General features: G+C 32.5%; 1 protein-coding gene across 1 annotated transcript in view; it reads left to right on the forward strand.

Annotated features, from left to right (window-relative positions):
- LOC145322973 (uncharacterized) overlaps positions 1–15231 on the forward strand; it is a 207016-nt gene that overhangs the window by 71212 nt on the left and 120573 nt on the right. The window contains exons 3-7 of the mRNA XM_080165361.1: positions 4730–4977; positions 5306–5530; positions 6720–7201; positions 11046–11118; positions 11580–11795. Of these exons, the coding sequence (XP_080021487.1) occupies positions 4730–4977; positions 5306–5530; positions 6720–7201; positions 11046–11118; positions 11580–11795 (1244 nt within the window). The remainder of the gene's footprint in view (positions 1–4729; positions 4978–5305; positions 5531–6719; positions 7202–11045; positions 11119–11579; positions 11796–15231) is intronic.

Consider the following 15231-nt stretch of genomic DNA (forward strand, 5'->3'; position numbering starts at 1 on the left):
CCTTCCTAGGAAGGTGACTTCTGTCCTAATTAAGGAATGACTTTGTTTTCTTTCCATGATCCAAAAAAACATATATTGTTTAAAATCTAATTATCCCCTTAATGGCTGCCTAAAACAATAATTTTACATCCATACCTCAAAAACCTTAATGCTGTGCTACTTATGGACATAAAACATAATATTCCTTGTTTATTGTTGTGTTTTGATGTGATAGAATTATTAATTTTGTGTCTATAATGTGAAATAATAATTGATTGCCTTTCATTTATGTTATTGATATGTGCGGGTTACCGACCCCTCCTGCAAAAGAACCTATTTTAAAAAAGTTATTATAAAGTAACAGGATGTGTGTCTGTCTCTTTGTGTGTTTCAAAGGATTTCGCTAATCTCTGAATCGATATGGTTCTTCATTTACAATGTAGCTCCTCATAGTTCCTGGGAATGTTATAAATATTTTGGGGAAGGGTTTAACCACAATCCCAAGAGAAATCGCCCCTTGAACAAAAAATTGAGGTCGACATCCCCTCCCCCCCCCCCACTCTTCAAGGCCATATTGGCGAAATTATGGATTTAAAAAAAAACTGGTCGTAATTCAATGACCACCTTTTATTGATAGTTATTTATATGAGGCTGATTCAATAGCTCATAAAAAAGTCTATTAGTTACAGTAAAGATACAGCCTTGGTAACCCTGCTAACTTACTGTTAAATATCCTTTAAATAGACTCTAAACCCATCCAAAGCCACGCCGTTGCATTTTGTCATTTCAAATAAAAGTATTGTCAAAAAGCTTAAAATGTTTAACTTAATAAAAAATTTTAAATTAGGAGGTACAGTAAAAAAATTACTGGAGAATTATTCGTGTTCATATTTTTCAACCAATAATTACAATTTAGAGAAATTTTCAAATTTCCATTTTTTATAATACTCATGTACTTATTACTTTATGTATGGTTGTCTGTTTTTTGTTTAAAAATGACGCTACTTTTATTTATTGCATCTACCCTTTAGAGATTTCAATCATATAAAGGGGTTATTTACCTCCCCATACACCTTATTTTTGACAAATGGGGTATTTTTTAAAAAGACTTTCATCACCCTGTAAAGATTTTTCTCGTATTCATTCGAATCCGGTGGATAGGAACCGGTTCTCATCAATATGAAAAAACTATGTCTAGCATCGTATTATATCCAGCTTTCTACGAATATAAAAATGTACAATCATAAGATTAAAACCAGGTTTTTAGCCCTTGCCTTCGGCACTTTGGGGCTTAAAAAAATAGTTTTAATCTTATGATTGTACATTCTATATCCACGGAAAGCTGTTTATAATACGATGCAGAAATAACTATTAAAACCTCGTTCAAAAAGGGAATACCTTTTTGGCGTTACTTATATATATAGATAAATATATATTAAAATTTTTTGGTAATTATCATGATTACTTGATAGATGTATAAAAATAATATTAATTACAAAAATCATACAAATAAATAGTAATAATTACTATTTTATGTACAGATTATGTTTATTTTGAATGTTTGATTACTATTTGAATATCAATTAAAGCATAGCAACCCTGGTATATTTTTGATCCAGGATGGTGGGGACATTGGACTGTAAATTACACTGGTACCCAAAGTTTTAAAATTATGGTATCTTATTTATTCATTTATTGAATTGAGATTGGTTGGGTTCCAATCTAATGGTGTTCAAACCTTTTACCCAATAATTTTAATCTACAGAAGGGTTAATTTCTTTATAATCATTGTCCTTTGTTTTTTTCCTCAAGTTCTCATGATTTCATCTCAAAAAGAACTATTTTGTTTCTAACCTAAATAATTGAAATATGAAATTTTTTGTTGATAACAATTACAGTAAAATGCAGGGGTTGCTATTCAGCCAATTAATTCCAATTGAAAATGCCGCAAAATTTAATATTTTGTTGGAGTAAAGTTGGTGTAAAACTTTTTTTTTCACGTAACTAAAGGAGAGTCGATAAGAAGGGGGAGAAAAAAGAGAAAGGGGTTGTGGGAAAATTTTTCTTTAGAATTGTGTGTCAGAATAACATTCCCTTTTCCATGAGTAAAATATAGAAAACAGTAATAGTTATTTCTTTCATCGTATTATAAACCGCTTTCCGCGGATATAGAATGTACAATTAAGAGATTAAAACTATTTTTTAAGCTCCGAGATGCCGAAGGCATCGGCTAAAAAAACTGGTTTTAATTTTTTGATTGTACATTTTTATATTCGTTGAAAGCTGGATATAATACGATGCTAGACATAGTTTTTTCGTATGGATGAGAACCGGTTCCTATCCACCGGATTCGAATGAAAAAATTATGATAACAAAAAGTTCAAATTCAAAATAAAAACCTGGGATCTTAAGGGAAACAACAATGGAAGACAAATTAATGTACATCTCCAAAATTACTTCATTATTCGATTAAAGCTATTTGTGGAAGTTTTGACGCTGCTAGCTTGAACTAACGAATACGAATAATATAAAAACTCAAAACTTTGAAGCCAACTAATGAGAGACCCTGTTATTAAATTCCGCATAATTTTCAGTCCAATGTCCCCTCCATCCCTACTAATTATACAAACAAACAAACGCACACCCTTCTACTTTAGCATATATAAGATAGGCAAACAAGGATGACATCATCCATAAAAGCTAAGCTCTGAAATGGAAGGACAAACGAACAATAACACTTGTAGAGTGTTAGAACTGAATAAAATGAATATTAATGCATATGACTTTACAAAATTGTAAGTAAATTTGCTGCAAAACTGATTAAATACGTTTTAAAGACTCGATTATAGAGCTTCTTCGCTTATAACACTATTCCTTGTTGTAATAGGAATCAGTATTCGGATAAATAGGATAATTTTAACATTAAAAAATTTGTTGTCAAAAATTAAAAATTAGCTAGTTTTAAATGGACGTACAGACTTTTTGGTAATGATTATAGAGTTGCTGCGCTTTCTAAGTCTTGCGTAACTGTTATAAGAATCAACATGCAAAGTTTGAAATCGATAGGACAATTCTAACCTGTTTAAATTAAAGAAAAGAGCTATCTGTAAAGGATGAACGGACGGACGTACGGACGGACCAACCCTAATTGTGGAAAAGCTTCGCTTCTAAAAAAAAAGATAGAGTTTTAATTATATCCCTTTCGAATAATGTGGGCTTTAATTTTCCTTAAGTTTCAGAAAATTAGGGACATATAAATAGATATATTACTACTTGGATGTTGCACCAGATTTTTTTGTACTCTAATAAAGTGGTTTTCGCAGCTAAAACAAAGCTAAACCAAATCCTCTCCTCTCCTACTGGATGAATGAACTAACCAATAAATGAGGTCTTTATTATGAAGCTAAATTGGCAACAAATTTTCCCTGCCAATATACCCACCTATATTATATATCCATTGGCATATAAACAGAACCGTAGACTAATTCAAAACTAATTGTGGGTTAGATAGATGGATAGATTGGCGCATGGTGGATAGATGGATAGATTAGCGTAGGATAGATAGATTGATTAATGTCTCAGAAATTTTTATTGGCATTTTTAGTGATTTTAATGGTCTTTATTGTGTCTGTCTAATATCAGGAAGGAAGAATACATTGGTCTTTAAATTAAACTGGTCCCTCAACGTTTTATATTTTTCGTTCCCTTTAACTATTTGAAATATTAATTGAGTTGTAAATGCTTCCAGTGTTCAAACTTTTTCGCCAATATTTTTAATCTACAAAGTAGTAAATCTATTTGTCGTATTTATTCGAATCTGGTGGATATGAACCGGTTCTCATCCATACGAAAAAACTATGTCTAGCATCGTATTATATCCAGCTTTCTACGAATATAAAAATGTACAATCATAAGTTTAAAACCAGTTTTTTTAGCCCTGAGGTGCCGAAGGCACGGGCTTAATCTATATCCGCGTAAAGCTGATTATAATACGATGAGAGAAATAACTATGAAAGTGACAAAAATAGAAGATTTCAAAAGTACTTTTCATTATGATATTATATAATCAATAAAAATATATCAATTAGAGATTGATATATAAGAAGTAAATAAATAACAGATTTTAAAACTCATTGTGATTATATTATAAGCGCAGCAACTTCATATACTTTTGTTTCTCAAGATAGCTATAAGCAGTTTTTTTTATTAAAGTCTTGCGATGGTTTAGTCCTATTTAATGTTTCTTCCTATCCTAATGTAAGGAACGAACCCTCTTGTATTTACATATATGATTACTTTATTCCAAAATGCTTTGCCAGTTTAGAACATAAATATTCTTGTTTTATACATTATGATTTCTTCTAATCACGCTGTATAAATTTTATAAGAAGTGAAGCTACTCTTTCAAATATTTATTAGTATTTAGATTAAGTCATAATTTTAATTACAAAATATACCTTTATAATAAACCAAAGACTCTTTTATTAATTTTTATTGCTGAACTTACGGATATAAACGTGCTTGTTTTACGAGTATTTAATGATAATTGATTATTTATTACTATGATTTCTAAAATTCATTATAGTGTAAAAAAAACTTAATAAGTAAATAAAAAGTATACTATTTTATATATAAATCTATTCTTTTATTTATCCATCCATCTATTAATATATCTATCTAAATACTTATATTTATAGATCTATCAATCCATCCATCTATATATCTATCTAATAATCTGTCGATATTTCAGTCTGGTCTGTCCTTTGCTGACCTACTGCCGAGCGTGTTGACCCTGGACGATGGACACAGCGAGACCAACCTGACGCTGATGGGCGTCGCCAGCGGCCCCATCCTGCAGCCCACAGTCCTGACCAGCAAGATGGAGACGGCGGCTGACACAGTGTCGCCGCCCTCCGGCGGGGAAGATGATGATTCGTCGCAGCCTGTGTTGACACAGCTGTGCAATTCTGACTTCAAGTTTGGACACATCGATTTCAGGTTAGTTTTTGTTCCTCAGGTTAACAAGGCACGGGTAGAAAATCTGAGGGAGGGAGGAGACTTTGCACTGTTTTTTTTACACTAACCCCCAAAGTTGCATAACAACTTTAGGGACTTTCGGTATGCAACCCCCACATATTTTTGAAATAAATTGAAAATAAAAAGGGGTTATGTTATGTTATATTGTATACTGGGTTAAAGAATCCTACACTTATTTACAATTTGTATAAAAAGGTAATGACAAGGTTTTTTTGTGCATGAGGAACAGTACATTAAACATCTCTAGTATGATTCGGTATAAAAAAAATATAATAATTAAACATTTTAGGGCTGAGTTTATTAGTCAACCAATCTCACTGTCTGAATTCCACCTCCCCGAGGATAGTCACAGTCAACATACACACCATCACAATCACCACCACCACCTTTCCAATCCACATGACCATCATCATAACAGTCATCATGAGAATAATCATGCTCAACATGGCGGTCAACATCATCAGGGATGGATACATAATAGTTATATATCACATCGTATTATTGACTGCTTTTCGCAGTTATTAAAATAAAAATTTAAATATATTAAACCCATATTTGTCAGCCCTAAAGAGGCCGAAATCACGGGCTAACAAAACTGGTATTAATTTTCATGATTTTTATTTTAATATTCGTGGAAAATTGTCTGTAAGATGGTGCTATAAATGATTTTTCAGTTTGGCCGAGACCAGGTTCTAATACAGCGGATAAACAATATTTCAGTATCGCTGATAACTGGTTCTAATCCGCCGGATATTAATCGGTTTCAAAGCGATACGTGAAATAATATTAATTATTTATGTAAAAGACTGATACTTAGATAATGTAAGTATTGCACAAAGGTATTTTAATTTTGAGTTTGATACTTAAAAGTTTTGTTAAACTGTTAACCTACAACCATAAAGTTACCCTAATACTTAAACAGTGTTTCAGGTTTGGTCCTTAAATATGTCTTATGTTTGAATGGTTGGTACATTTTGACATGATTATCCTGAAACCCAAAACTTTCATTTCTTAATGAAGCTTAAAAATGTGTTACCAAAATGTTTTGTATTAAAATTTGTTTTTTTTACATCATTGATAGTAACTTTTGCTATGTCCCTTTGATAGTTTTTGCTTCAAATTCATAATTTGTAGTTTGCTTAACTCTTTATATTAATTAAAAATGTATCCATTGTGGCAGGACCATGGAGGTCAACATCATCATGAACACCATCAACACAATTCTTCACAAGGAAAATTTCAGTTTTAGTATTTTTTTTTCTTCAAATTTTTTAGTTTTTTCTTTAAGTTTTTAAATATAATTCTGTTTACAAAATATACCTATTTCAATTCTTTTTTTTAGAATTAGCTATTTCCTAACAAACTATAATCCATCTCATAAAAATCATTTGATTACAGTCATTCCATAATCAAATACCATAAAAATTTTCCTACCAAAAATGAAATTATGTTTTTTAGTCTCACATCCCCACTCCCATCACACACCTCCACCCTCCAACAATGGAGACTCAGCCCTTAACCTGCCCAGGAACAAAATACTTAAATTTTAATACTATCTTGACTCCCAATATACTTTGAAGACTGAAAAATATATTGTATTTTAAAAGTAATAGACACTTTTCTTTAACCTGTTAAAATATTTGGACCTAATTTTGTTTACACATTAGAAAAATATTGATTTTAAGTATTGGACCTTATTCTAGCTTCACCGACACGTACACAAAATCTGTGATAACCACAATTGAGCCGCGGCCTTTCGGGGCGGAGGCGGAGTTCGAAAATCGCCTCCGCCAACAGCAAGGCACACAAATACATCACCACCAAATGAGCGGCCAGTCGCCACACAATTCGCCGCACCACCACGCCGCCACTTCCGCCATTGAGAAGTTATTCAAGGCGGAGGTGCTTAATGGCGGTGGTAATGGCGGCATTAGAAACGGCGGCAACATTGTTGTAGTGAGCTGTGGTGATCAAGTGAGAATGCAATCCGTTATTACGTCGTGCCAATCGGTGCAAAAGCCCCACAGCGGCGGTAAAGTGGTAGTGGGTGATAGTAGAACGGCGGTGAACGGCGGCAGCGGTGTGGAAAATGCTGACACAATTCTGCCGACTCTGCATTCGTCGATTGAGAGCTATTTGTCGTCGCAAGAAACGCTGACTTCAACAGAAAGTTCATTTAATTCTTCAGGAAATTTATTTCATCATTTGCTTGATTTTCCTTTTTTTATTTGGAAGATTTTTTTTCTTTTTCATTTAGCTTTGCTTGTATGTTTATCTTACATTAATTTTGCAAAGAATGTAAACTCTTAAGAAGGGTTAAAGATCGATTTTTCAATACGACTGATTAATGTATTTTGTTTATTATGATTTGTGATGTAAACCAATTTATCGTCCATTGTCTTGTCCCTTAAGATCCCTAGTGGGACTAAACCCCAAAAAATATAAAAATAATAACTTGATGGTGTTGTACGTACCTTTAATGTCCAAACATTTCCACCAATAGGTTTTAACTACAGATGAGGTAAGTTTGCATGATCCATTGTCTAATCACTTAAGATCCCTGGTAGTTATAAACCAGGGCTTGGCAGCCGCGCGTCAGCCACCTTTAAGCCTCAGGGAAAGCAAACTTTTAACAATTTTAAGAATCCATCTTGTCTAAGAATTTGTTAAAGTATCCGAAGCTGGTTTAAATGTGAGGCTGGCGCGCGGCTGCCGAGCCCTGGCTATAAACCTCCTAACACGGAAAAAAACGGCACTAAATCAACAGAACACAAAAAAAGGGCTCCAACAACAATCTAATATTTTTACCACTGCTGCATTATTTTTTTCATGCATTTTTCTCCAGGGATCTTAAGGGATAAGACAATGGAGGACAAATTAATGTTTAACAAACTTATGATATACAAAATACCCTTCTGTAGATTAGAATTATTGGTAGAAAAATTTTGGGCACTTCTACTTTAAATCAACCAGTCAAGATTAAATAAAAGTCCCCAAAGATTTTGGGCTAACGACTGTGTTTTTAAAACTTTGGGAACCAGTGTAATTTATAAACCAATATCCCTTTCCTTCCTGATTTTTTTACATCAGCGAAACTTGTTTTCAAATTATGATTGGTTATCGTTTAATCCAACATATAAAAAATGAAAAATTTCTGTTTGTTTGACCGTTTCATACATCTTAAGCGGCAAACAAAATAAAAAAATTCTAATTAAAATAAAAAATGTAATGTAGAATTAGGGTGGAAGTAAATTATGACGGCCTAACCAAATAAAAAATAAGAATTGATCTATTTATGTAAATTTATATAAGATTTCTGAAGAAATTTTTTTTTACTACTTTAATATCTGGTAATTTGGCCGGTTATCCGGCCGGATATCCGGTAATTTGGCCGGATAACCGGATATTTGCCGGATTTCCGGCCAACGCCGAATATCCGGCCGGTTACCGGATATCCGGCATTTGAAATCAGCCGGATATCCGGTATCCGGCCAAAAAAGTATCCGGCCCAACCCTACTATTTATAATCATTGAGGATTTATTAATTTTTGATTGTTTGGTTAAAACTAGGTAGCAGTGTAAAATTCGTATGAAAAAGCAAAAACTTCAATTTTTTTTGCACAAATGCGCAAACCCCCGTTGTTATGCACTGTAAATTAATTTTGTAGATAACTTATACATATCTGTAAAAAAATTGCTCGCAGATTTGCTAAAATTATAGATATGAAAGCAACTTTCAATTCAAAAGCAGCAAACAAATATAATATTCAATAATGCCTTATTGATTAATTCCCCTGTGGATGGTTGATAACAACCCAACCTTTGTCAGGAAGTCCTATCTATGCGCATGCTTGTGTCAAGTCTCAATTTTTCTTGTAAAATTGGACAAGAAACAAAAAAAGCTATATAAAGCTTCTAATAGGTTTAGGGAAGGTTAATTTGTATTTTAGAGGAGTAGGATGCCTTCAGTCTAATAGACCCAACCTTAAAACTAAAATCCTTCCCCTTAATTTGTTTTAACCTTGTCTTTTCAAATTTTAAATGTCTTTTTTAAAAATGAAATTGAAAGTGAGGGATCAACTTCACCTCTCTTTCCCTCAATGCCATATAATTATCATTGCAGATGTGACCAGCCATTTGTTTGCACGACCTTTCCTTCCATTCCTGTTAGATGTAAAAAAAAATGCATAAAATGAATAGTATGCATAAATATGGTATGTTAATTAAAAGTGTGAAAAATTGCCACTTTTACTATCCTACATCTTAGACAGGGTTACAAACTTTGAAAATAAAATCTGCATTCTTAAAAATAAAGGATTTTAAAAGCAAAAAGAAAAACGTACCTAGGAATGCCTAGTGTGAAAAACATCTTACTACTCATGGTCATAAATTAAACACTAATAAAGTTTGAATCAAAAAACTATGTTTACAATCTATGTGTATTTAAGGTAGCTTTAGTTTAAGCGAAACCAGGGATATGATAAACAATGTTTTACTAAAACTCGTTTACCTTTTGTTCCAACGGTTTAACAGATCTTAATCCTCTTACATAAATCCCCCACATTAAAAGGCTAATAATTTTTTAAATAAATAATCAAATGTGTTTTTAAAATCTTTTTAAAGCTATTTCTGGTTTAAAAAAAACTTTGATAGCATTGAACTTTTTTCTTAATCCATTGTACCTGTCCCTAATTCCCTGACAAATATTTGAATGCAGCTCAGGGAAACAGGGATAGATCAATAGAGGATAAATTCAAGTTTCCCAAAAGTTTAAATAATTTCATATATTTGCCTTAAGTTAAGACATAAAGATAACAGTCGAGCAATCAAAATTCATACTTTTAACAATTTCAAATTGTATTTCAATATAGTGTATACAAATTTAATAGTTATTAATCGCATCGTACTATTGACAGCTATCCGCGGATATTAAAATTAAATATTAAAAGATTAAAACTATTAAAACATAGGAGCCGAATTCTCGGGCTTCCAGAACTGGTATTAATTTTATGATGTTTATTTTAAAATTAGTAGAGTATTGCATCTATAACGATGCTTTACATAATGTTTCAGTGTGGCTGAGAATCGGTTCTAATCCATAGGATTTTAATCGGTTTCGAAGTCATACTAAAAAGGATATCTATTCCTATATCCTTGTAGCCACCAAATTAATACAATCTCCAGGGTTTTGCATTTGGAGATCTAATAATTGCAATTCCAAAATGTCGACAAGATTTAACTTTAAATTTTGTTCCATTAAAACAAGGATGACAACATCCATAAAAGCGAAGCACTGAAACGGTAGGGCAAACGGACATTAACACTTGTATAATGTCAGAACTGAATAATCAGAATGTAAATATATAAGAGTCAAAGCAAAATTGTAAATAAATTTGTTGAAAAACTTTAGGACTTGATTATAGAGTTGCTTCGCTTATAATATTGTACTTTGTTGTCCCAGGAATCAGTATACCAAAAATCAGACAAATCGGATAATTAGGACACATACAAATTGTTGTTAAAAATGTTAGAAATCAACATGTTTAAAATGGACGTACGGACATTCTGGTAATGATTATTGAGTTGCTACGCTTTCTAACTCTCGTAACTTACTTCTACAGGAATCACCATGCAAAGTTTGAAATCAATAGGACAATACTAACATGCCTAAATTAACGAAAAAAGCTATCCGTTACGGACAGACGAACGTACGGACGAACGGACCGACCCTAATTATAGAAAAGCTTCGCTTTTAAAAAAAGTAAAGAATACCCTTGCTAAAAAGAGGGGTCATGTCGTTTACACAATAGCTTAGAAATCAAAGGGTTAGTTTTAGTTATGTCCAAAACTGCAAATAATTACAAACGAATCACAAATGCTGTACATTTCTTTAAAAAATCTTGTCGACCAACAAATTAGTAAAGGAACCACCCTAGATGAAATTAGTACAATGTTGATATTATGCACTATGCACATTAAGACCTCTATAACGACTATAAGGCAACTTAATGAAATAAATTCTATGGCCGCAGAAATGACCTCCGTGTCACCCTCAGCTATTTTCATCCCAACTACTTATGCAACTTTAAGCAGTTCTACTAGGTAACTTTGATAGATAGATAGTTAGATAGATAGTCATATAGATAGATAGATAATTAATTACATAGTAAATAGTTTTAATTATGTGCGATTTCATTACCATAAGTAATTGGATACATTCATGCATTGAGAAAAATAGACAGACAAACAAACAGACAGAGGAACAGAAAAACATTCAGACATGCATACTATGATACATACTGAGAGACAAACAAATAGACGCTTAAACAGACATAATAGAGACTGCCAAACAGACATACAGACAAATTTACAAAAACAAACTTACACACAGACTTACAACAGACAAACAAACAGACAGAAAAACAGAGAGTCAATCAGACAGACAAACAAACAGACTGACAGACTAACAGACAGACAAACAGACTAACGAGTGATCAAACAGACAGACAAGCAAGCAATACATTATACAAATTCGTTAATAAACAAGAATACAAATGTTTTAGTGACTACACCTGCAACCTTAACGATCTTGAAGACCTTGACGACGGTTTGCTTCAAACCGCCGATCTTCATTCGCCCGCCGCTGGCGGCGGCAGCAGCCTTCACTCAGATCTCATTGGCGAAACTTTGTCAGCCGCTGCGGCAGCTGGCAGCGCCGCTAACAGCAGCGGCATTGAGTTGGAGCATCAGGCGACGATTAAGATCAGCACATCACCAATGTAAGTTTTTTTTTGTTTGTGATCTTAAGGGATAGGCAAATGGACGATAAATTGATTTAAATACCAAGAAACCTTCTATAGTTAAAATCATTAATTGAAAAGTTTAAGAACCGACCAACCGATTACTCAAAGTTTTTGAATAAACGAATCGTATTATTAAAATACTTTGGGCACCAGTATCATAAACATTCCAATGTCTCCTCCCTCCAAATTTTTACAAAGTCTCTCCTTTTAGATTAAACATAACTCCCTTGTCCCTGTCTATCTATGTATCTTTAGTTGTATGTTATCCGCTAAATAAGGAAACTAAGGATCTAATTATCTTTCATTAGTATATCTCTGCTAATCAACGAATGAATGGATTGAGTTTGTTCCCAGTTAAACTACACGGTTTTGTGATGACATAAATTTGATATATGTCTTTCTAATTGTATCTAAACGGGAGGGAGATGACATTGGACTGTTAATTATACTGATACTTAAAGATTTATCAACACGTTCTCTTATTCGTTGCCTTAAATACTGTAGGGACCCTCAAAAATTCTTGATGTGGTTATACAATCAAGCAGTGTATCTAATAGTTTAATCCACAGAAGGGGTAAATTTGCTTATCTTAATTGGGAATTCAATTAAAACCAATTTACTTACAATGATATTAAGATGTTGTCGATATAATAGAACTCTCAAAGTTTAACTGGTATGCTAAAACCGCCTCATAAGGAAACTAAGGAGGCTAATCAAAGGCACCTTCATCTGTTCAAGATGCCAGGGAGGAATGGATATTGGACTGTGAATTACGCTGGTAGGTACCCAAAGTGTTACAACCATGTTGTCTTATTCGTTGGCACAAAAACTTGTGATTCATTGGTTCCAAAGCTGGTAATTCACAAACGGTGTGATTTAGTTTATCATCATTGGGGCGAACATGAATTTATAACAATTGTCTTATCCATTAATATACCTGACAAGGAGTACAATTAGACAAAAATGAACAGATATTTGGGAATAGTTAGATTACTCTGCAGAAATAGTTGATTTTATAGAAATACAGAGATCTTAATGGATGAGACAATGTACGATAAATTTATGTAAACCCCCATTTATGATAAACAAATAACCCCTTTCAAAATTTGTAGTATAGGTTTAAGAGATAAGACACTGCAATTAACCTATCGATGTATTAAAGGTGCTCAAAGTGTTTAATCTAACTAATGAAAGAACATGTTAATAAAACTTTGTCATCTACCTTCCTGAAGAAATATAAACTAAATGAAATTGCATTATGGGAACATTTTTAGGCTCTTAAGGGTGTTACCTTTTCCCTGATTTGTTAGGCATAATTTAGAAGCCTCATTCTGGTCGACAAAACGTATTAGGTTAAGGAAATGAGTTACATGTATTCTTGTAGGGTGTCAGGGAGAGGTGATAAGTAGATAAAATAATATGCACTCAACATTTTTAAGCAATATTTCGAAACAGTACATCGCTTTTTAAATTGATTTTTTTTATATCAATGAGATTACATTTACTAAAGAGATTATAATTGACATATTATCTAAATGCCATTATCCATATATACAAGTTACAGGCTGTCTGTCTGTCTGTTTTTACCGAATGATCTTGCTAGCCGCTGAATCGATACTTTTCTCTCCTTTACAATTTAGCTTATCGCAGGTCCTGGAAAGGCTTAGCTACTTCGGAGAAGAGTACCACCACCCTCCCAAGAGAAATCAACCCTAGAAAAAAATTATCCCCCCCCCTAAAAAAAATATTTTTTTTCAAAACCAAAATTGAAAGTAAAATATCTGCATTAATAAAAGAAGGACAAAAAGACGTTGCACTACTAAAAAGGGAAGTAGTAAGAATTTTTGTTTATAGATTGACTGACGAGGAGACGAAAAGAAAAAGTGTAGCTTCATATAAAAAAAAGGCATAACGCACCAACGGACAGACAGACAGACATAGATATTATAAGGAAGCACTCCAGAAAAAAACTCTCACAAAATTAATTTTGAAAGACTAATGATTTTTTTCCAAAACTCGAGCTCTAAACTACACCACCCGCCCGCCCCCCTAGAGTCAGGCACCCCGCCCACAATGACTTTGTTAAACACATATATCTTACGTTGGCGCATTTTCGCAAATATAATTTAAGCAAAATATTTAACAACGTTAAATGTAGTTTGTATAGTAAGTTGCTTAGTAAGGTGCGTGACATTAGTATAGTAATTACTTGGTTATTAAAATGCATAATTAGGACTTCCAGAAAAAGGTTTTTTTCTTACAATTCTTAAGTATTATTATTAATCCCAAACAATGAATTTAACTGGTTTTAATGTATCTAGTTAAGACACAGTAAATAAAAGTTGCTATTTTTAAAATCATAATATTTTACTGTTACGAGAAAACGTCGGTAGCTATATGTAAAACATGGTTAAGCTAAAAACCTTCAAATTTTGAAAACTATGAACATTATTCATTTTGTCAGACTAAGTTCCAGGGATCTTAATGGATAAGACATTGGAAGATATATTGATATACATTCCAAATGATTATAAATAATCATTTCTGTAAATTAAAATTTTAGTTTGGAAAGTTTGTATATTTTAAATCTAATAATTGAACCTGCAGATTGAGCCAACGAATACTTTAACGTGGTTATAAAACTTTGGGTACCACTGTAATGAACAGTCCAATGTCCCCTTCCTCCCTGCTAGATGCTCAAAACATGGATATTATAATTTTTTTTAAAGCTGAGCATTAATAGAATATTTATCACATCTTAAAATAGACAGCGTTCCGCGGATATTAAAATTAAAAATTATAAGATTAAAATCAGTTTGTTAGCCAAAAGGGGCCTAAAACCTAGGCTAACAAAACTGGTATCAATTTCATGATCTTTAATTTTATTATTCGTAGAAAATTGTCTGTATTACGGTGTTTTACATTATTTTTCTGTATGGCTGAGAACCGGTTCTCATCCAACGGAAATTAATTGGTTTGGAAGCAATACTGGAAAACAAGGTCCAATAACCTTTATTATTAAAGTTTATAAACTAAAAAGTATAAAACAGAGGGATTTTTAAAGATTAAATAGGCATTATTTCTTTTAATTTGATAAGAGCTTTATTCCTGTATAGATTAAATAACAATATAAATTATTGAATGTAAAGAAAAAAGTAAAAAAACACAAAAAAAAACATAAAAACAGTTTTAAAGCAATCAAATAAAATTTTGCATAATATGTTATGTCTTTTTTTGAAGAAAAAAAACAAACACCGCCCAGTATTTACACTTCAAAAATAATACTTTAAGTTGATACAATGTTGCAAATTTTTTATCATAAGGAAAAAGGATAAGAGGATGAATACTCACCCCTTTTCATGGTAAAATACTACTTCCCCATCCCTAAATTTAGAAGCAGACGAAAATCAAA

The sequence above is a fragment of the Acartia tonsa genome, chromosome 6 (genome assembly GCF_053477335.1).
Source record: "Acartia tonsa isolate MP-2025a chromosome 6, ASM5347733v1, whole genome shotgun sequence".
In the NCBI taxonomy this organism is placed as follows: Eukaryota; Metazoa; Arthropoda; class Copepoda; order Calanoida; family Acartiidae; genus Acartia; species Acartia tonsa.